This window comes from Acipenser ruthenus, chromosome 18 (assembly GCF_902713425.1).
Source record: "Acipenser ruthenus chromosome 18, fAciRut3.2 maternal haplotype, whole genome shotgun sequence".
NCBI lineage: Eukaryota > Metazoa > Chordata > Actinopteri > Acipenseriformes > Acipenseridae > Acipenser > Acipenser ruthenus.
The window spans coordinates 30579916-30603303 of record NC_081206.1 but is presented as its reverse complement, the minus strand read 5'-3'; the positions used below and the strand labels follow the sequence as shown (position 1 = coordinate 30603303).

At 37.8% G+C, this 23388-nt stretch overlaps 2 protein-coding genes across 4 annotated transcripts in view; both read left to right on the top strand.

Moving 5' to 3' along the window:
* LOC117430571 (protein phosphatase 1 regulatory subunit 36-like) overlaps positions 1 to 14145 on the top strand; it is a 38725-nt gene extending 24580 nt beyond the window's left edge. Inside the window, exons 3-12 of the mRNA XM_058991971.1 lie at positions 9597 to 9661; positions 10364 to 10447; positions 11096 to 11256; positions 11385 to 11454; positions 11624 to 11722; positions 12072 to 12212; positions 12409 to 12451; positions 12895 to 13088; positions 13366 to 13560; positions 13890 to 14145. Coding sequence (XP_058847954.1) covers positions 9597 to 9661; positions 10364 to 10447; positions 11096 to 11256; positions 11385 to 11454; positions 11624 to 11722; positions 12072 to 12212; positions 12409 to 12451; positions 12895 to 13088; positions 13366 to 13560; positions 13890 to 14124 — 1287 coding nt within the window. The 3' untranslated portion in view covers positions 14125 to 14145. The remainder of the gene's footprint in view (positions 1 to 9596; positions 9662 to 10363; positions 10448 to 11095; positions 11257 to 11384; positions 11455 to 11623; positions 11723 to 12071; positions 12213 to 12408; positions 12452 to 12894; positions 13089 to 13365; positions 13561 to 13889) is intronic.
* A 1404-nt stretch (positions 14146 to 15549) lies between these two features.
* LOC117422263 (transcription factor IIIB 90 kDa subunit-like) overlaps positions 15550 to 23388 on the top strand; it is a 74370-nt gene continuing 66531 nt past the window's right edge. For all 3 annotated transcript variants that reach the window (XM_058991970.1, XM_058991968.1, XM_058991967.1), the window contains exons 1-2: positions 15550 to 15863; positions 18229 to 18483. In XM_058991970.1, the coding sequence (XP_058847953.1) occupies positions 18300 to 18483 (184 nt within the window). In that variant the 5' untranslated portion in view covers positions 15550 to 15863; positions 18229 to 18299. The remainder of the gene's footprint in view (positions 15864 to 18228; positions 18484 to 23388) is intronic.

The window sequence follows — 23388 nt, the reverse complement described above, 5'->3', positions numbered from 1 at the left end:
TTTTTCTTGTCGGTGTAAAATCCATTCCAACAAGGTCAAAACTCGAAGCCAAAGCTATAATCCTTTGCTATTGTGAAGTATTTATGACATCATCGCAAGCCAAAGGGCAGATCCTCAGTGCGGCTTCTTTGAAGCTTAAATTAAATTAACAAAGTGACACGGGCTGAAAACCTTAAAAAAATTATTATGCAACTGCTCGTTTATCCTGGCAGGCTCCCAGAGAACCTTGCATAGCCAGTGCTGCCAAAGAAAGGAACATTAAAAGTAGTTTTGCCTTAGGAAGAGACTCCAAACCGCAACCTGTTTCCCAGAGGTTAAGCCAATACACGTCCAGCTGTGGTTTCTGCTTATAACAGTTCCCATACAGTACCAGCCCTCGTTCAGCTTTAAGGAGTGGGGTAGAGATGATTGTGGCTCAAAATGGAAAATGTGCCTCTGACTTCATTTTTTTAAAAAGATATATTTTGGGTGCAGTAGGAGGTTTTCATTGGCGTTCATTTGTTAAATGGAATTGTATTACTCTGTCGTCTTTTACCCACAAAAGATCACAAACACAACGGTCACCCACACAACAGATAACATTTTTCTTTGCTTGTTTGTTTTTTGTCACAAATTATTATTGTAGGTGTTTTTTTTTATGGAAAGTGGATGGAGTGGAAATCCATCTGCAATAAATAAAGCTGAAAAAAGTCAACACTCATTTCACCAAAGTACCAGAGGTGAAAGGCTGTTGCATTCAATATTGCATGAATGCATGCCTTATACATGCGATCAAGATCATGTGTTACAAATGAAAATGGAATGAATAGAGGTATTTAAATCCACATGAATTAACAGGGCTGAATTCAAAATGAATTACTTCCGAACGGAAGTGCATTAGATATTCAGGTGCTCTTCCTGCGGTATTCAGTCGGAATTCATTATGAATTTGCAGCCATTATTTTAAAGTGTTACCCTTTAATGAGAGAGAAGAGAGAGAGAGAGAGAGAGAGAGAGAGAGAGAGAGAGAGAGAGAGAGAGAGAGGAGAGACCAGTGGGATTTCCTGGAATATGGAAAAGGAATTCAAGCTCTTTAAAGCAGCTGGAGCTCTCAGCAGGTTGAAAGAAAAACATGGTAACTGAAAAAGCAGCTCGCCCGTCGGGTCATGAATTCCACTGTGACCATGACGTTCTTCAGCGAAGCGATGGATTTACTCACTGACTTATTCTCCATCAGGGTCAGGGTTCAGGGTCTTCTTACATTAAGCACTCCTCTACATCCTGTAGCCCTGGAGAGTAATGTAGTAGCAGAGCTAGAATTGCAAACCCTGCAGAAGAGTAAGTCATATTCTGAAAAGAATGGACTTTTCTCTTTCACCTGTTAAAGTGACTCATTGGGGCCACGAGTTCTTGATGTTACAGATTCAGTGCGCTCTACTCGTTCTTTCCCTGTGTTCTGTCACCCATAGATATCAAAGCAGTGATCAAAACTGTCTGTTCTTGCAATGAACTTGTGATCCAGTGGAGCAATGGGTGAGTTCATGCTGCACTACCAGTGCATTATAATAAACAAATGGTTAAGAATAAAACTCCACCCTCCATTCCTGGACCTCCAAACCCATACCAACGTGTAAAAGGACATTACATTTCATCAACTCGTTTATGAGTCACTGCATATCAGAGAGTAGCCATAGTTTACTATAGAGTGAGCGAATAGATGTAACCACAGAAGGTGGTTTTATATTCCTTATGCTTAAGATGATCAAAATGAAGAGGGGTCATTAAAGACAGATTTGACGTCCCTTTCAATTAGAATGACACTTGCTCCTGGTGGGAAAGTTATTCAATACAAAAAATATATATTATAAATAGGGTGTGTTCTGGATGATTTAATAAAACAATAACATCTGTGTGTGGCTCCTGCAGGACTTGACAGACATCAGTATATGCTTTCACAATGTGCTCAAAATGTTTTCAACTTATGAAAGCCCATGCTGCATTATTTTGCAATAACAGGAACACACTCGACAGAGGTAATAAACGTCAAAGCTGCTGTCACTGATTATAAACTGTTATTTAATAGCCCACAGCAGACCCACCAATCACAATCACAAATCTCATCCAAACTCTAAGGAAAGCCAAAATCAACCTCCTGCTTTGTTTTGGTCACTGTCAACCAGTAATTTGTTTTCAATAGCAGAGAAATCAATGTGACCAGCTAAAGAAATAACAAACGCATGTACAGTACCGGTAATGAAAAACAGAAACTCAAACTTTATTCCCCTGAATGCATGTCAGTCATGAAACACCAAAGAGCCTGATATTGGAACAATCTACCCAGCAAAAAAAGAAAAGATATCAAATGAAGTCTAGAGCTACCAGGTAAGGACATGTGCAGCGGTTATTCAATTGAGAAAATCGAGTTTTGGAATTCCAGGTCCCTGCTTACACTCCAGCCAGTCTTTGTAAAGCATTCATCGTTGAAACAAGAGTCAGAGGAAAACATCTGATCAGGCAAGTTAGGAAAAGGCATGTTCTGCCATTGATAAAGTGAGCATGTGTGGGCTGCTTAGGACACTAGAAGCACAACATCGTTGATAAGTATGTTTACTATGCAAAGCCTGTTCCTGACAATAAGAAAAAGTTTAACATATTACTGTAACAAGAACAACAGCACAGATAGACTCATTGTCTGCGGAAAATATGAATTTGGTGAACTTGTGCCAATTTTTTACGCTGAACAGGCCATTTACACTACTTCTATTGGCAATGCAGTATTTTCAGTTATTAGATTATTTATAAATTCAATCTGGGAATGTTTCTGCGCCATGCTGAACGAGTTGTTGTTGTGGGAAAGGGTCTGCTGAACATTCTAAAAAAAAAGGCATGTCAAATGCTGGCAAACTACCCTTTTTCGGTTTACTTTCAAATGTTTTGTTTCCAGTCAAACATCTATTGTAAAACTACTTTCCAGCTTGGAAAGCATTGATACAACAGAAACTGAAATACCCAGAAAACGGAAAAGGTCACCGTAATCCGTCTTTCTTGAATCAGCTTTTAACAAATACCCTTTGCCTGGCTTTCAGTACAGAAGGCTCTCCCGTTATTTATCTGAAAATGTTTGGGCCAATGCAAGGGGCTGAAAGAAAGAGCGGAACTCTAGTAATTCATGTAGGAGGGGATTGTCTGAAACAACACAGCTCGCTTTATCAGAGGATGTTATTGCTTGAGGAGTTAATGAGTCGTAGGCAGGAAAACAATGTTTTTTTAATTAAAGCTTAAATTGTATCATTAGAAAACAAACCGAGTGGGAGTTTCAAGAAGCATGCGAGAGTTTCTGGTGGCTTCAGCAGGACTTTGGGTAAATGATAAACCGATTGTGATTTATCCTCCTTATAACGGAACTGGTTGCCCCTTTATCCTTAAAGCCAGCTTCAGAATTTCAACTGCAAGCTTCCGCCAAAGACCTTAGTCGCTTTAACAGGTATTATAACACAGTGTAGGACTGGAATTAAGAAAATACACTTTTGTTAAAATAGGGGAATATTGAAGCCATTTATTTACTATTTTCTAATAATTGGTGTGCTGAGCCAGATGAAAGATAGACATATCCAATTACATACACCAAAATGACATTACAGTGTATCTAAAATCTGTTAAATACCAGTATAGTATATAAAAAATAAATAAATTAATCATATTATAAACATAAGTAACCCATTCCATCCGCTCACCACTCTCTGTGTGAAGAAGAGTCTACAACAACATGACTAGATAACCCATTCCATCCCCTCACCACTCTCTGTGTGAAGAAGAGTCTCCAACAACATGACTAGATAACCCATTCCATCCCCTCACCACTCTCTGTGTGAAGAAGAGTCTCCAACAACATGACTAGATAACCCATTCCATACTCTCACCACTCTCTGTGTGACGAAGATTCTCCAACAACATGACTAGATAACCCATTCCATCCCCTCACCACTCTCTGTGTGAAGAAGAGTCTCCAACAACATGACTAGGTAACCCATTCCATCCCCTCACCACTCTCTGTGTGAAGAAGAGTCTCCAACAACATGACTAGGTAACCCATTCCATCCCCTCACCACTCTCTGTGTGAAGAAGAGTCTACAACAACATGACTAGATAACCCATTCCATCCCCTCGCCACTCTCTGTGTGAAGAAGAGTCTACAACAACATGACTAGATAACCCATTCCATACCCTCACCACTCTCTGTGTGAAGAAGTGTCTCTTTTCCCCTGTCCTAAGTCCTAATGTCTCCACTTAATTTCCAACTGTGTCCTCTGGTCCTGGTTTCCATACTGCGCTTACAAAAATTGGTTAGGGTTAACTATGTCAGCTCCTTTTAAGATTTCATTCATGTTCCCCCTAATTCTTCTCTCGGTCAAGTACATATGTAATAAGATGTTGTTTTTAAATCACAAGAGTTTCACTGGCTGAATACTTATGACATTCCTCAACACGCTCATGGGAAGGGTATATATATATATATATATATATATATATATATATATATATATATATATATATATATATATATGTATTATCAGGCAGCTTGACAGGTAGTTTAATAAAAACAGATACAGTGGAATAGGTTAGTGCAGCAAGTTGGAAAACACTGGGCTGTATATGTTTCCCCTGACCTTTTACAGTCAGTTCTACAAACAAATCTGCTGCTATATATAATATAGACGGTCTTCTCATTGGCTAGTTCTGCTAGTTCTACTCGTTAATTGGCACTTTTAAGTCAATAAGTGTATTCCAACATTTTATAAAACACCCAGCCTTTTCCTGACTCCTTCCAGGAATTCCAGCTCAGTCTGATGTATACATTCATAGGCAGATGTTATTTATGCTTTAGAAGATAGAGATACTGAAATCCAAAGTAATCCCACAGCTAATAAATAAAAAAAGGGTTGTGTATGAACACCTGAAAAAAGCAATCTTAAAAGGTTCATTTATCCAGGAAATGACAGCTGGGGAGTGCGTACCTCTCCCAGGGTGCAGGGATTGAAAGTCTTCGCTTGCGATTGATTGGTTGCAGATGAAAGAAATTAGGAAATTAGGCCCCCTCCAACAAAGCGTGTTTAAATGCTTTGATTTTAGTCTTTTTGTGCTGCATCCTACTTCAGACTGCTTCAATGGCTCAATTACTACTTCCTATTTCAACACAGAACTGTGTCTCCTAAATCAGGCCTCATTTCACACTCCTGGGTCATATTCACTTTAACTGTCACTCTGTTTGCAGGAACAATGATATTAAAGAAACACTACAAGAAACTAAAATTGGATGGCAACCGATTTGAACTAGAAGTCTTTTCCAATGTCAGCGAACACCATTTGAAGATATTGAAAAAAAAAACTTCTAGTCGAAGCTTTAGACTTTAGATTCTTTGAGTATTTCTTAACTATTGAGTGTTTAATAGTTGTGGATGAACAGTGATATGAATGAAACTGTTGCAGAGCGCTGTTGACCGTAAACAGCAGCCGAGAGCGGCTTCACGAAGATCAAACTTCATGAACAAAAAGAGAATAACAGAACTTTGAAATAACGCACAAGCTAAAGCATTTACCCATTTCAATGTCCTCACCCATGACTGACGAATGCAAATGTCATTGGGTAAGTTCCTGTTTCGATTTACATTGCAGTCAGTTCTTGTAACTTGCACCATAGCTTTTCATCTAAATTAATGATGCAATTGTTTTACAATCAGAGGAGCGATTGTGAACCACGTCCCAAATACTGAAGCTGATTTCAGGTTGCAAACCCCCTGATGGATCTACATTTGAAATAACTGTTGGCTTGTTGCACTGGTTATGGATGCTTTGGGTTTCTGCACTGCCTGATGGTACTAACAGGCACCCGGATGGAGTTGTTTTAAATTCCCAAGCGTTGCCTTGGTTCACAGCATCCTGGTACTGAATTGATCTATCATCATAAAACCATGGCAACTGGGAAATGTCTCAGAATATAAAGCAGGTACTTAGTAGCCCTTAATCATCACCACTAAAGACCATTTGGAATGGTAATCCAGGGGTTTCATAAATAACAGTGAGTCTGCTGTTCTGCGGAGCCAAGAATGCACCCTTATAAAGGTACATTTGCATGGTCGTTTAGCTTTTTCCCCATGCTTTTCCCTGAGCTATACCATGCATTTACCATAGTTTAGCCTGGTTTGCCATGTTTTATAATATGCTTTACCATAGCTCTCTGGGCTTTACAATGCTTACCTATGTTTTTCCATGATGTCACTTTTCTTTATCACGCTTAGCTATGCTTTTACAAGGGCGCACACCAGAGTACCTCAATATTTCGATGCGGTGTGTAGGTCATCCAAGGTGAGGTGGCTGTATCTCTCAAGTTTCTCACGGAACAAAAAGCTGCTGAACAAACACCTGTTTCCAATGAGCCGGTACAGTATGTGTTTGCTTCATTGGTTTCACATATGCCTTTTTTTCTTGGCATGCTTTTATTTGAAAGATATTTTTTCCAAAGGTTAATGTCAAAGTGTATAAAATACAGGTGTTTGATCTCCCTTTAATACTTCATTCCCATAGCAGCCTGCTGTATGACAACCCCCTACTCCCCGATAAATCTTCATACGCCTTTGTTTCAGATAGAACTCTGACACTGCCTCTCCCTCGCGTGTGCCTTGATGCAGCAGTACTAGTCTGATAGGAATGTCTGGATTGGAGAAATGTGTAAACACTGAACAAAGTCTGAATTCACACTCATGCTGGCTGTGACTCTCAGGTCCATAGCAAGCCTCTGGAAATAAATATCAATACTGTAACCACACACACACACACACACACACACACACACACACATGCTGTTTTTAATTGCAAACTGTTTTTCCCTGAAATGTTTTGTTGGTGTTCCTTCTTGCCTCAATGGAACAACAAGAGGGATCATTTTGTTCTGCAGACATGAGAGGATAACCGGATGCATTGCGTTCTCATGGAGCACACTTATCCAGCTGATTCAATGAGTGGAGAGGGAACTCACACAATCAACAAGACTGGAGTGCAAAGCACTGTGGAACTGTTAGGACAAAATACATCTAGGCAATTATTTATTGTGTGTATTTTTTTTTTCCTTCACAACAGTCAGTTTTACAACTGTTAGGAACGGTTAAACACCTTTCTACAGTACGTTTGTGGAGGTGCTTTTATAAATCTTTACAGTGCTGTACTGTGGTGAATACAGCAATATTCATAGTGGAAACCTGGTAAGCTGTAACCCTAATGTGCAGATTTACAATGATAAACCTTTAAAAGGAGATGTACAGAACAGAATAGAACAGCAAAGAACGACAGCTCGGTAAGTTTGTTTAAAATACTGGGCAGTTGGCTCTACACCTACCATAGCTCCTAAATAAAGCCAACTATGCTGAAAAAACATGTATACTGCGAAATGTTTTTAATTGGAAATCTATCCAGAGATATACAAATGATACAGTGCTATTATAATGTGACTAATTTCGCCTTGACAGCCTAATTACTAGTTACAAAAATAAAATAAAAGAGAATTTAAGTCGAAAATGTCGATAAACTCATTTACTATCAAAGTTCAGGACGTTTTACGCTATCTGTCGTTCTTCAACTGGTTGCAGTGCAATTTTTAATAGGCGTCGATTTTTATATTGGCTCTGCTCTGGTGCCCCCTGGTGGTCATATTAGCCAATGACACAAGCTTAAAAGCAAATATGGAAATGCTATAAAGGCAAGTTAAATTCAGGCCAGCGGCCTTTCTAACAATTCCCCTTGTTCAAAAACAGCTGCAGCATTTAGTTCACACAACAGAACAAGAACATATCCAAAGCCAAGGCTTTTATAGTTCCTCATATCCCCTGAGACTATGTATGCGTATGTAATAAATTACTATTGGCTAGGGCACGCGTTATTAACAAGTTGCAGCTTCAGTAACTCGAGAACAACACCTCGATTGTCTGAAAAGGAAGTTAAGTATTTTTTTTAACTACTATGGCATGTGACGGTGTTGACTGGTTTTTAATTCCATATTATTTTCCAAATCAACACAGAAACAATTATGGCATTTAATTTGTCGCCCGTACTTCTTTCATCACGCGTACGTTAAGCATGGTAAATGCATTAAAAATACATGTCATCATGCATGATGCATTTAACGCAAGTTAGTTTAAATATTAGTGCAAAGGTAGATCAGACTGCAGGCAAGTTACTTTGAATAACTGTTTTGTATTTTGTATACAAATATATCGTTATTTTATTGACCCCATTTCCAAGTCGTATAACATGCTCATTTTACACACATTTATTTACAACTCAACGTCACTTCCAGACTCCAGCTGCTGAACTGTTTTTTTTTTCGTTGCCTAGCTACCAGCAGCGTCACCCTCTAAACAACTGAGCTGAGCGAACACAGAAAAATGGTAAACACTGCAACTAACTTACCTATGAAAAGTGTAAGTACAGCTTTATGAAAAGTGAAATGCGTTGTATTCTATCGTAAATATCTTTTTTTTTGTTTGTTTGTTTTATATGTCGTATTATTACGCTGGAATATGAAATAGTTAATTGTGAAATAAACGAAATGTGGCGTTGGGACATGCATGCAGAAAGATAGCTGTTACGAAGTTTTTAACCAAACAAGCTTGTTCTTAATCATTTCTATTTTAATTTTTAAAAAATCTGAACGAGGAATAAGTTACACACGGAGATCAAGCTGTGCGACCTAGGTCTAATTCCGACCCAGTTCCCGGGATAAGATAGCGCTACAAACCCTCAACAAAGTATACTATAACACTTTAGCAATACAATCATTTATTTATTTATTTATTTATTTATTTAACCTTAGACGTAACTTATTTCACTTAAAATAACCAAAGTACGAAAAATAGGCAGTTTTACCCTTATGGAACAAATTTTTGGAACAGTTTTACCCTTATGGAACAAATTATTTTTAATATATGGTAGAAAAGTATGATCCTTATATTTTTCATATATAGAAATTGCCCCCCCTTTTTAGTATATTGAAAATATATTTTAGTCTGTAATCCATATATTTATTTTATATGGATTACAGACTAATGAAAGGTGCACCATATATTTTCAACATGTAAAATAAATATATGGATTACAGACTAAAATATATATATATCACATATATTTTAAATATATATAAAAGGGGACAATTTCTATATATGAAAAATATAAGGATCACACTTTTCTACCATATATAAAAATATGTTTTTTTTCATAAGGGAAATAATTTTATATATAAAATATATAGCTAACATTTAATTCAAATCCTCTTAAAAAAAACCCCAAAAAACGCAAAAAAAAATATTATTATTGAACCAGCTAGGCATTGTACGGAACTGTCGATCGGTAGGATACGCTGTGAAGTAATGCAATACCTGAAGCGTATTTCATTTCAGTCAGTGGGTGCGTTAAGTAACTGAGCGAGATTTTTTCCGCTCCCCCGGATCACCGATGAAAGGTGCTCTGTAGCGCTCTCAAACTGTGCATGCGGTTAAGTGGGTTCTGTCACTGAGCTGCTCTGAGCGGCTCACTTACTTAACGCACCCACTGGCTCTTTTTATTGAAAGATTGGAGCACTTGTACCAGGACGATGGCAGTGGGAGGAGGAGACACAAACCCTTCAATTCTTCAGGTAACACATGCATGTATAAATAATACATAACTAAATGAAAATGCACATTTATGAGAAGGCTTGGGTTATGGTAATCTTTAGGCACTGTGCTGTATGCATTTTAAAATTCAAAAGCTGGAACTTTTTAGCCCCTGTTTTGCTTGCCGTGTATCTATTATTTTCACTGCGAGCAGGCATGCAGACTTAAGCAGCCCAATACAAATGAATACTGGAATTAATGAAGTTTGAACTGGGACTACAGTAGCACGAAGTACTCGGCCCTCCAGTTTATTGTCATATTTTGAAGTCATGTTGCTCACCCTTCAGCCTTCATGCTAACAAACAGAGGCACCTCCTTATACTATTGCGACGTGATAATCCTCGTACTCAGAATCGCCTTTAAGAAGTAAATCGGCAGGTATTAAATACATCCATTCATTCATGTGTTGGTTTCAAAACACTGTCCTTCCCTCACCTTTACAACGGAGCAGCAGTGAATGACAATTCCATATTGAGTGTTTTCAAAGCCGATTGGAACTTTGGGGTGTTGACGTTTCTACTGCTCGTTTGCCACCCGCCGATAAATACTTCTTAAAGGCAATTACGAGAACAAGCAGGACCATCAGCATACCCCCAAAATAATATTTGTTTTGCATTTTGATTATTTTACTAACATTTTTTTTTTTTAAATGTTATTTCACTAGATCTTCTGTACACTTTTAGTTTCAGTCAATCCATAGACACGAAAGATAAAAGGAAGAAGAAAGCAATCAATTTTCAGGAAACTGGCAGTAAGCGTGCAGACAGGTATTTATTTATTCAAATAATTACAGTAACTTGAAGTCTATTAAAGATGCCATTTGAAGGCGTTCTTCACACTTTCACATAGTTTAAATGCAACGAAAACAAATGACATATTATTTCTCATCCTTTCAGCAGATTACGAAAGGCATATTTTTCACACTTCATATCTTATTTGAAATACAGTATAATGTACGTAAACAAAAAACTAAAGTACAAACACAGATATTTAGTTTGTTGGCAGATCCCTTAACTATGTTGCTGTTGAATAGCCTATACATAACCTTGCATGAAGGCTGTTTCTTTCATAACCAACATATCCTATTATAATCACACCAGTACAGTCCAGTCTTCATGCATATTAGTCTCTAATCTCTATGCATAGTAGATGTCATTTTCAATACCTTAGAAGTTGTTAAAGGGTACATAAGGACCTTTTAATTTTATTGTGTTACATGTTCCCATGTTTTGCTACAACTATTTACGTAAGTGTGTGTATTGTTTAATTTTATTATTTTTTTGGTTTTTTTTACATTTTGACCACTTTTTTAAACTTTTAAATTCCTTGCATCAAGATGGCTTCACATGTACCCGTGTGGACCCCTCAGAACTACATTTCCCATCATCCTCCTATTTTTGCTTTCCCTTTAATAGATTGCCAGGATCCCCGCCTGTTACCACACGAGGCTTTGGAGGTGCAAGAATCCCTGTGGATAAAAAAATGATGGGGAACGCCCCGGGGATAATGCGGGGGTCCCCTCGACTTGGCTTAAAGCAAGGGCAGCGGGAGCACATCACTGTAGAGGACGTTAAGAGTCAGTACCCCATGGCTCTTCTTTGTTGTATTACATTTCTAGCAACGCTGAACTTGATCAAATGCTGAATTGCATTGTTTATGGCGTGTCTGTAGAAATGTATAGTTTTTGTTTGTTTTTTTCTTCAGGTGTGGCGTTTAACTTGCTCCAGGAAAATGAATCCCTTAGCATACCTATGTGTTTTACCACTGTAATGAGGTACGTGTGCAGTATATGATTTTCTTTATAAACAGTTTGCTTGAACTCTGGTCCTTGAAGTAATGTGTTAAATACCTGAATAATCTTGCTTGTTGATTACTGATTTATATCAGTAATCTTAGGCTGTACAGTATATTGACAAAGTCATTATAAACTGTATTTTCCACAGAAGCCAGCAACTCAATAACTTTCTGTCTGCCCTACTGCTGTATGTATCATGTTACTTTGAAAAAGAAGCTTTGGAAAGGAAACCTAAACCTCTAATGTCGTAAGTAGATTAGTACTAGAAATGTGAAAGTTGTTTTGCTGTAAAAGGAAGAGTGATTTAGCTTGAATGATGTAGCATTACAATACTGACATCTAGCGTGAGGTAGGACTAAAGGCAGTAAAAGTAATTGACTAAATATGTTGACTGTAATTTAACTTTTAAATTATATATACTGTATATATATATATATATATATATATATATATATATATATATATATATATGTGTGTGTGTGTGTGTGTGTGTGTGTGTGTGTGTGTGTGTGTGTGTGTGTGTGTGTGTGTGTGTGTGTGTGTGTGCAGTATATGAAATAATGATAAACATATTTTTCAAATGTTATTTCTTTTAGTGAACAAAGTGTAACAGAAAGGAAAGCAGTAGCTGAAGCATGTGCCAAAGTCGAAATAGCAAGAAAACAGCTTGCCTTGAAGTACTCCATTCTTGTCCTTGGACTTGGGATGTCTCAGCAGCACCATATGGCATGTGGGAAGTAAGTACAACTACACATCAATACAAATCTATATCTATATCTATATATAAAAAATATTTATATATATATATATATATATATATATATTTTAAATAATCGTTTTAGAAGTTTCCATAACAGAGTCACTTCACATTTATTATGTTAAATATACAGTATCAGGGAGTAAATATTGTCATATTTACTTTTACGTTAACAGGAGCAGGGTGTCATCAACTTACAAAGACAGACAATTGTTTGAGGTATGTACAAAAGCTTTGTTGTACTTAGGTAGTGGTGCTTATATTTGTTGCACGTTTCTATAATGATAAAGCATGATTTGTTATTATAAGTTCAAAAAATGATGCAATAATCACTCTTTCCCTTAAAGAATACATCAACAAAACTTAATAAAGTAGATTTAAAAATAAAAGGTATAGATATATATTTATATACAAATTATAACCATAAGGTTACTGGATAGGTCTAGTAAAGCATTGTGAATGCATAAGCAAGCATGATAAATCACAATAAATGAAATGGCTAGTTTCACAGACCTGGATTAGCATTAATCTAGGACTCACGAATGTTACTTTAGGTAAGGTAGTCCAAAACTAGTGCTAACCGAGGTCTGTGAAACTAGCCGATAGAGTTTAGAGTACAATAGCTCTGCTTCTCACACGGCACATTTCTCTGTGTTTGCTAGTGCCTGTACAACTTCTGCGCTTACGTGGCCTGGGTGACATTTAGGCGTAAGGATCTGAAAGGGATTCAAGAAGAAGTGGGCAGGCTCCTTCGTTCGGATACCTTCAATCCTGCAATCAGAGTAAGACAGGCTTCCGAGGAGCAATCGAAAAAGAAAAGCACTGTAAAAGGCAAGGTCTGCCCTCCGGAGAGAAGGTACATCAAATCTACTTGAAGCTCCATTTCACACTAAAATGTAGTTCATTGTTTCCTGTTTACTACATCGTTCTGTAGTTGAGCATTCAGTATCGCTCAGCCATCAGAAAGCAATAACCCTTTTCAAATATGTAAAAATCACTGAACTGATAAACGTCCAACTATAATCGTTTAATGTCACGCTAAATCACTTGTGAGTATCTGTTATGCTATTGTGTACTGTATCCAGGGCAACGGATATGAATTATGTGAAGCTATTTACTTATTTGTTTTCTAGGAAGCGTAATCCAAAACGACCAGCAATAAAAAGCATAATTAACCAGAGGTCTCCTGTGATTGTGTCTCTCCTGCCATCCCCGAAAGAGAAATCCCAGTATCTCTTCAAACCCCACCGACTAGACCAAGACAAAACCATTGATAGCTGTGACATTGAAGCTCTGGTAGATGAACTCTCTGCTGCTTTATCATCTAAGTAAGTTTAAAAAAAGTAACATAACAAAATGCGTTTTGGCTTACGCACATCTGTACACATGTAGTGATGTACTGGAATTCGTAAGAGTGATTGGTTAATTTCTTATACAGTACATGATTTATCATAACACAGCCATTATGCTTTACCTGTTTATTTATTTATTCATGTAGTATTTGCTTTTATGTATTTATGCCGTATTTGTAGAAAGTCATATAATTCCACTCCCCCAATGGTCTCCAAATTCTACATACTGCAATTAACTTAATCAGTCCAAAAGATGCTCCATGGGGGTAAAACTGAGCACCTGTTGTTTTGTGCTTTTTGGAAAGCTTTGGAATTATTGGGGAGCCTCTGAGCCAGTACAGCATGCAAACCCTCGTGCCTTGTGGTGCTGAACCTGAAGATGAAGAAGAGGACGAGCAAGAAAGCAAACTAACAAGCAAAATGTCGCTGGGATCCCGGGGCTTATCGTCTTCTCAAAATGATTCGCAGGGAAATGTGAGCCGACCACGTACTGTTGTGTCAAGAACAACTACAGAGGGGTTCTGTTCTGACACTGAATAATAAAAAAAACACCCTACTCTCTATACTGCCTCATATGTCTTTATTTATTAACAGTGATAATTACATTCATCCTTTAGTATATGCTGTGCTGCTCAGAGCACTGAATTTACAGTGTAATTGAATGTAATTGTCCTGCTCAAGAAGGTATAGCCTATTCATAGCAGCTAAAACATATGTATTAAACAAAAGCTAGTGCAAATAAGAACTTACATTAGATATCAGATGGACTGAATAACGGCCTGCATACTTCTGTAATGCTACATAGAGCAGGTGGAAGAGGCGTTTCATATGTATTAGAATCCTCAGTGGGTGTGACCATCCAGGCTACTCATCGTGTAATTAAGTAAGCCACAAGCACCTTGAATGAATCATGCAGTGCCAGCATTCATAATGTATATAATGTATATGTCAAAGGTCTTGCGACTCATATTGTAGCTCTGGTAACCTGCATGACTCCTCATTGGAAGATGGTATTAACATCTGCATGCAACACAGGAACAAAAGGGGAAACGAGCATACAATGAGATACTGTTTAATAGGAGTAACAGCCTGTGTATCAGGAGTAAGACCACAACGGCACAGTACCCCCTTATACAAGTGTCCTACAGTAAATACACAGCAAGGTGTAATAAAGCATAGGTGAGCATTGTAAAGCAGAGGTATGGCAAGGCACAAAGCACAGTGAGTGCTTGGTAAGGCATAGGTAAGCACTGGAAAGGAGAAGTATGGTAAAGTATATTACAAAAAACAAACATCCATGGTAAGCCATCCATGGTGCATGTACTATAGAGTATAACCAGGGCAAAAACACAGCAAAGGTGCAAAAATACCGGGGTAAACTTTTATAAAGGCTGCTAATGTTTGTGCCTAATATCTACCGTAGCAGTGCAATGTTCCAGACACGTGAAGATATTCCTAAAAACATACTCTACAAATAGGTGATTTATTTAATGTATAATGCAGTCATGTGCCAGGACCTTGGGTTTAGGTAGATCTTGACACTGGTACGAACAAAACCAATTCCTAAAGAGATATATATATTACACGGAAATTAAAACAGAACTAATTAGAAACTTATCAAAATGGGAAAACAAATGCCAGATTGACTCGCAATGTAACGTGTTATAAATAATACACTTTCAGATAATATTTCACAAACAACCATCTCCTCCAACCTCCAGCTTCAACTAATCACAGGAGTTTTTATACAGTTGATACGATTGACTAGGAACACAGTAAACACACGTGTACGAGAGGGGAGGCTGTTACAAATATCTATAAAAAAAACAAGACATCTGCAATTTTTAGAAACACAGTGAAGAGAAAAATATCTGAAAATTAATGCACAGTAGTTTTCTTTTTATTAACACGCATGCTTTACGTGCCTCCGACTTAAAGTCACAAATAGCGAGCGTGCCCCCCCCGTATGATGTGTGATGAGAAGGTCCTGGTACTCTGTTAGGTCCATATGAATAGGAGAAAAAGGGTTTCTTGTGTTAGTGATTTTGGTAAAGGAATTACTATCCGTTTATTGAGAAACGTCTTCAAGGGAATATAATAACATTTAAAATAAATCTATTGTAAATAATATTCGGAAACACACATAAACGGTATACTCTGTTAAGGCCTCGCACGGCTTTAAAGCCTGAGAGTTTCCTGCTGGGGTGTCCTGACAACAGTAATACTGTCACAGTATCTCTATCTAACAGTGCTGATCTAGATTTGGCGTGACCGGAACGGTAAGTTCTTATTAATTCCTATTCTGTTGACACGTGTGTGTGTGTTTAGGGTAAACAAGTAAACCTGCAATAGCATTATATACGAGAATGTGTCTTAAGTGATCGGTATTCAAATAGATGGTGTAGTATTTGAAACACGTGAGTTTATGGGCCCAGTTATGATCATGTTTACATGAACTTCAGAATCAGTCCTTAAGAAGTATTAATACTAGCAGCAATGCTGAGTTAGCCGTGATTGTAATGTAGGCAACGCTTTTTGTGTTAACATGATTTCGGCAAATGACAGAGAATATAAACATATTGTTTGTGTTAAAAACATTTAAAGCTGTGTTATCAAGTTACTATGTAGCAATAACAATAGGCAGTGCTGTGTTGTCGTGAACTCCTTTAGTTAATCTGAGTATTCATTCCGTGCTAGCAGCATACAGGAATACCGAAATTCAGAGGGGGACAATTGCACACCAGCCTGCCGTTTCGTGCATGATATGTATTCAGTAGTTAAAATGTATAATGAAATACAGCTGGTAGGACCACACAGTTGTCAGTTTCGTGTTGATGCTGTGTTTGCTGTACAGTAGTTGGTCAATTCGTTAACGTGTTTTGTTCAACAGCCTCTTGGACAAAACTTTGTATTCAAAAATCTTGTGTTTAAGGAAGTGAACAGAGAGAGTGTTGTGCATCCGGGTTTTGTATTTATTTCAGTGCCCGTTTACCAGAACCCAGGGGTGGCAACATGGTCACTACTAGGGATGGAAATTGCAGTTAAAATCGCATACCAAATTTTCTCATTTGACTCCGAATTATTATCATCTTCTGTGCTAGAAGTTAGATACAGTATGCCTGAGCTTGTAACCTTTTATATTTTGGAGTTGAAAGTAAATTCCTTGGGTGATGTCTGTTGCACAACTCGTGGTTTGTCACTGTCCACAGTCAAACCTGCCGGTCATTTTAGTGGTTTTAACGTTCAAAACGTTGATGTGGCTCCCAGGCTGGTTAGTCCATATAGGTCTCTTTACCATCCCCCTTGAAACAGAGTGATCAGAAAGTTACTTTTTATATTTACCAGGGACTTGCAGTAGAAAACACCCTGTAGTATACTAGCTAATGTGACGGAGATAGGAGGCTGCATTATTACTTTGAATGGGTTGCACTGGTGTGTATGGCAGTGTTGCTGGTGCTGTTAGCATCATTGTGTTTAGGGGGCATACTATCATTTTGTTTAATGTGTTTTGTATTATTATTTAGAAGGAGAACCAGGAATAAATCTGCTCTTTATGACACAGCTTTTATTTCCAGTGAGCCTCCAAGTCAAAAGACAGAACACGATTCCAAACAATAAAACAAAGAAAAACACCAAGTAGACACTGGAGAGATACACTGGCAGGTCTCTGAAATGTGAGATAAATCCTTATCTGGTGTTCCAGCTAAAGTACTGTCACACACACTGTCATTGCCCTTTCGTAACCCTGTGAGCTCAGACATGAGTTGGCAGCCTTTGAAAAACGTCTTGTTTCGTGTGATTTGTGTGGATTTACACTAGCGCTCCCCATTGCTACAGAAGTAACGCATCACTCCAACCTGCTTCTTTTTCTTTCTTTCTTTGACTCTCTTAATCTGATTTCCAGTGATGGTGATTTACTGCATCATTATAGAAATGCATTCCCGTGCACTTTAGCACTTGGTATTCCTCGACCAAGTGGCCCACAGAAGGAACATGAAGGGTTTCCCAGGTCTCTGAAGATCACGTGAATGAAAGTTCAGAGTTTAAATTAGAAACAACACTGTATTTTTTGGCATTTCCCCCTAACGGATAGCCACTTACTGTAATGTAGTTATCACTGATATTGCAGTGAATAAGTGATTCTGTGTGCTCTGGTGTTTCTTACACCTGACTTGCCTGCACAATCACTGTGGCTTTGAGGTTATACCTTCGTCTTGATGTTCAACTTAACAGAGCAAATGTAACCACGTCGGATGGATATTTTGTAGGAACTGTATCATCATATTTACAGAAACACTTGATGTCAGCGTCACATGAGTGTTACTTCCAATATTACAAAAACAGTATTTTTATTTATTTATGTATTTATTTATTTAATTTATTTTTGTTGCCAGTTAATTGTCAGGCAGTTTCTTAAGCATTTTTTAAAAAACTTTTTAAGTCAATATTTTACCTGAAAATGTTTATTGCTCAATAAAACTGAACTTACTAAACTTTACATTTAGTTTGCAAGTGATTAAGTCAAATTCCACTGTTTGGTTACTTATAAGTTCAGGACAGTAGCTTTGTAACATGAGTGTTAAACAGAATAAAGTCTAATTGTCTTTCTTTGGAGTAACAGTATTGTTCTATGCCCCTCCCCAGGTGCCTCCTCTTCTGCCCCTTGTAAAAGGAGCCTGGTTCTCAGTGGCAGGGTGGTTTAACAGCTCCTGAAGATGAGTTCCCGGGTGTGTAAGAACTGTGGGGGCACAGACATCGATATCGACCAGGCGCGAGGGGATGCTGTGTGTATGGGCTGTGGCTCCGTGCTGGAGGATAACATCATCGTCTCCGAGGTTCAGTTTATGGATAACGGGGGCGGAGGATCCTCTGCTGTGGGCCAGTTCGTCTCCTCGGATTGTAAGTTTCGAGAAAAAATAAATAAATACAGTCCTGTATGTTCCTGCATGCTTTACAATGCATTATCGCAGGGATGGAAGATCTGAACAAACTGTACATGCAGTCATTGCCCCTTATATCGCCTTGCCTTAAAGCATAGAGCCCAATTTAAAGCAGCTAATGTTATTCAAAGCTGCTTCAAATTGGTCCTCAAACGGCTCCACAGGCATTCTTAAGTCTTCTGCTAATGGTGCTTTATGCACTGCATTAAAAGACTTGGATGGAAAGACATTTCAACGAGGCAGGATACAGTACACGAGTCAGGGATGGAAATAAGACTCCTATTGCATAGCCAGTTTCACCAACTCCAGGTTTTAATAGGAGCTTGATTAGCCCCAGTGTATAGGTAGCAAGCTCAGGTGTGTCTTATTAAACTCCTAGTAAAACCAGAAATGGATCAAACTGCTATGCAACGGGAGTCTTATTTCGACCCCTGCAATAATTTCCTTTCTTTTCAGTAGCATGTCCGGGTGTCATGGCCTCCCAGGCAGAGCAAAGTGAAGATGTCAAGTAAAAGCCTCAACATCTCATTTTTAGTTTTTATATGGGAAAGAATGATTCCCATCTGAATTGATGTTATCTGCCTTTATTCAAGCAAATACTTTTTTGTTGTTTTTGGGTAACTGAATCTGGGAGAATGATACACAAGAGGGCGCTGTTGTGCTGTGTTATCATTTTTTTTTTTAAAATAAAGCCTCAGACACCTTATAGGCAGGCAAGGGATGATTTAAAAAGTACAGTGATCCATTTAGATGTCGAGTTTAACATTAGTTTAATGTTTAAATAAAAAAAAAATGTCCTCAGTCCATTAAAAGTGCTGACTGACGCTTTATTGTTACAACTGAATTAAATTGGCCTTTATGCTGTGAACCTGAAGTGACCTAGCCCTGTTTATTATTAATATAAATATCTACAAAATAATAAATACAACTGAGCATCCATTTTACTATATAGTGTTATTACAGTTACATTTCTCCTTTCCCTGCATACGGGGGGTGGGTATACTTCCTGCCACCACTGAGTTGTCTCTTCAAACAATGGGTAGCACACAATATGCAGGCACATTACGCAGAACAAAATTGAATTATACAGCACAATGTTTAGAGAATGCAAGTCTTGTGGAATTTTAATGAAAGCGAGGTGCTTCTGAGTTGAGTTATAGAGTTATTAAGAGTGCATAATGTGGTGGTGTGGCTGGAGCCAGACGTATTAGGAACACTGGAAACCCATTAGCAGAAGAATTAGAGAATAATAAAAAAAAATAATAATCATGAGTGGTGGGATCATCAAAATTCAGAGCTTCAAGTTGGTTTGCGTCTTTCTGTTTAAAGCTGTCAAACACAGTATAAAATCACTGATTAGCACCAAACTTGGATTACTTTGCCAAAGGTAACATTAGTTAGTCCAGTATATTGTTGCTAATCTGGGTGTGTAAAACCAGCCATGTGTGTTTTAAAGTTATGGATTAAATATGATTACTTTGCTCCAGTAGGGTCCAACTTCATTCTTTTTATAAAGCTAAAGGCCACTTTGTTTGCCAGAGCTATATATGCAGTATGCCGACCCTTCTGACATGCAGACAGGAATGTAAATCTTGTGCATCTGTCTATTTAAGTGGAGTCCTTCCTATCGGATGTGATTGGGGTGGTTCAGTCCCTTTCCTTTCTGTTCTTCTCCACTTTTCCACGCCACTTTTCACATTCAAGCCAAGGCAATGAAAATATGAATTGCTGGTGCTAATGCTGTATTCAGTTATGAATTGGTGCAAGGCTGCAAACGGAGAATAAACACGGCATGAGAAAAGGAAGTAATCTTCTTGGAATGAGACATGACAAACAGTCAGGCATGCAGTGTTGTGCTTCTCCTGCGCTTGAGAAGAGATACTGTGGTCAGATTGAGGAGGGAAGCTCTGACACTCTTGTCTGTGTATCCTGTGGGAGGAACAGGCTGCAGGCACTAAAGAATTTGGGATGTGTTCCAAGACACTAAATGGAACGCTATGGAACTGTGAAGGATACAGCAATGTTTAGTCTGTCTGTATCTGGTCTCTTCATTCTGGAACAGATTGAAGGCGCACTTTAAAGTAAAATAAAGAAAGAATGAATTTCCATCGGCTTGAAATCACTTCCAGTGCCATCAAATAAATGCATACAAAGGTTCAGTTACGTGCACCTCATTAGACGTCAACGTTTTTGTTTACGAGACTATGCTATTTTCAGAATACCGTATTATTAATTGGGTCAGTAGACCTATATTTATTTGTCTTGCTGACTTATGCTTTATTAGTGTGTGCTGGGATTTAGTAGGTCTGAAGTGTATTGGCCGATCGGTGATCCAAATTCATGATCCACTTCCTAACATGCATACTGTATGCATTCATATACTGTATCCAGGGAATGCTTTCAGATTTGTACATAACATTTTGAATAAATGCGACGTACTGTATTACTAAAAACATTTGCAGTGCCACTAACACAGAGAATCGTATCATTTGATTTAAGCACATACAAGCCATCGCCCTAGATGCAGATTAAATGACTGAGTTTATACTTGCATCTAAAACCCTGATTCCTTGCTAGTGAGGAGACAGCCATGGGAATATCATCGTGGATATCGGATGGAAATGAGTCATAGCACCACATCAAACCTATCTGTTATATTTTTAACCCTGCCTGCAGATTAATCTCCATGCGATTTATTTTTTCAACAAGGTTGTTACAAAGTGGATAACAATTTTCTTCTAACTAGTTGGTGTCTGAAGTGACGCAATGTGAAACCCTATATCACTGCATTATCAGGATCCCGGGTAGTTTCGTTTCAATTACTATAGCCCTGAGGCTTTTCTGCACAAAAAGAATTATATTGAGGCTTTGAGATTCGCTTGGGTGTGGGTCTCTCTTTATTTCTCTCGATGAATGAGTTTAACCTGAGTGTTTTGGTGATTGAAGTTAAACTTATCTAATAGTCCTTGGGGAAATTCCTGCAGCTGATCAGGTATCGATCACGGTTGCTGTAAAGATGCTGCAGGTAAAACTGAAACTATAGTTCAGTGATGGGATGGATAGAAAGCAGAGTTCTAGCCGTATTGCCATGCTTTCAGTGATTCGTGTTCGAGTTACTCCTCTCATTGAACTACCTGCACTATTTTCTAGTTTCAGTAACTTTGCAACTGCTTGTCTGCTTTCCTTTTGCCCGTATTTCAAGCAGAATGCAGCGTCTGAGATTCACAAAGAACACACACATACACAACCCTCTTCAGCCCTAATTCTGTATGCAAAAATACATGAGAGACTGTACAGCGCACTAAAACTTATAAAACGTCCTAGCACTAGGACGTTTTAACACTATGTAAGAACTAGGGCTGTTTTTATTTAAAAAAGGAATGTAATGGATGAAAAATTAGGTTGTTACTTTGCTTCTGGAAGTAGGTAGTTACTGCACTTCTGAAAGTCATAATTTAAGAAAACGAACAACTATTACTTAAAAGAAAGCTTTTTTTTAATGTTTTATTATGACACCAGTTTTTTTCAGATAATACATAATTTATATGTGATTATTAAAATAGTAAATTATGCATAGATACAGTATAATAAGGAATGAACAGAGCTGATTTTAATGACCCCCCTGCGGTCATTCAATAACATTGAAAAAAATAACTGGAGCTCTGTGATTATTAACTTGAGAGAATCCAGTATAATATTACTGTATAAGCAAATGACTGCCCCTCCTTAGAAGCTTTCATGCATGAAATCACAGAACAGAATTGCTCGTTTATATCACATGCAGTGTTGCAGTGTAGGGGTGAGTTACACTCCTGAACAGGGTTCAGTGACGGCATTCTACCACAATGCATATGAAAGTCTTGAAGTTTGTTTAACTACACTGCAAATGCAACATCTTGTTTTACAAGTAAACTGTTTTCTACAGTATGTGGAATGTGTGTATTAGCTTATTCCCACTGTAGCATTCTCAGGCTACATATATCGGTGTTTTAAAGTTATGTAAAGCAAAAGGAGAAATAAATGTCTTTAAGTTTAGAAAGCAACTGAAATAAATAGTGCTGGGGATGAAACTTTTTTTTTTTATATGGTGTGATTGCACCAGTTATGCTTTTGTTTTCCAGATAATTCAAAATTAAAGAATATTCGTAAAAATATTGGTAAAAAAAAAAGGTCTTTAGAGAAAAGAAACCAGATGATACCCTGTCATGATACCTGTAAAAGAAAAGAGGAGGACCACTCTTCTGTACAATGGAGTGGGTGTCATTTATTTAAAAAGTCATTGATGCTTTAGTTTTAGTTTGCATGAAATCTTTGACGCAATCGTTTATAATTCTTTTGCATGAATGAATTCCAACATGCTGATTTAGATTAAGTGTGTGTGTGTGTGTGTGTGTGTGTGTGAAAAAAATGATCTCAAAAGTAACAACAGTCAGCCTGCAACAAGGCAGGGTGGATTTGAATCTGTTTTCCAGTTTTCCTTTAACTTGCCTCCAGTTATGGAAGAATATTGTCAATCAAGACATTTTTTACACTGTTGGTTGGTGTGATACAAATTCAAACCTGTTAACGTGACAGATGGATGACTTTGCAAGTGTAAAAAAAGAGAATAAACAAAGATTATAGATGGAATGAGGTCGTCTTCTAATGAGGTGCTAACAGCCACCATAAATGCATAAAACAGCTGAAGGCAGCGATTACAGAAAAAGACATGTAAAGGAAACCGTTTTTAACAGTTGTATCATACACTGTTCCCCAAAGATTTCAGTGAGGTATGTACAGTACACACGGCTGTTGGGTTTGTTGAAAACACTGTACAGTACACCTCTGTTTCATGTTTCAATTAATTGAAAGTTATCAACCCTTC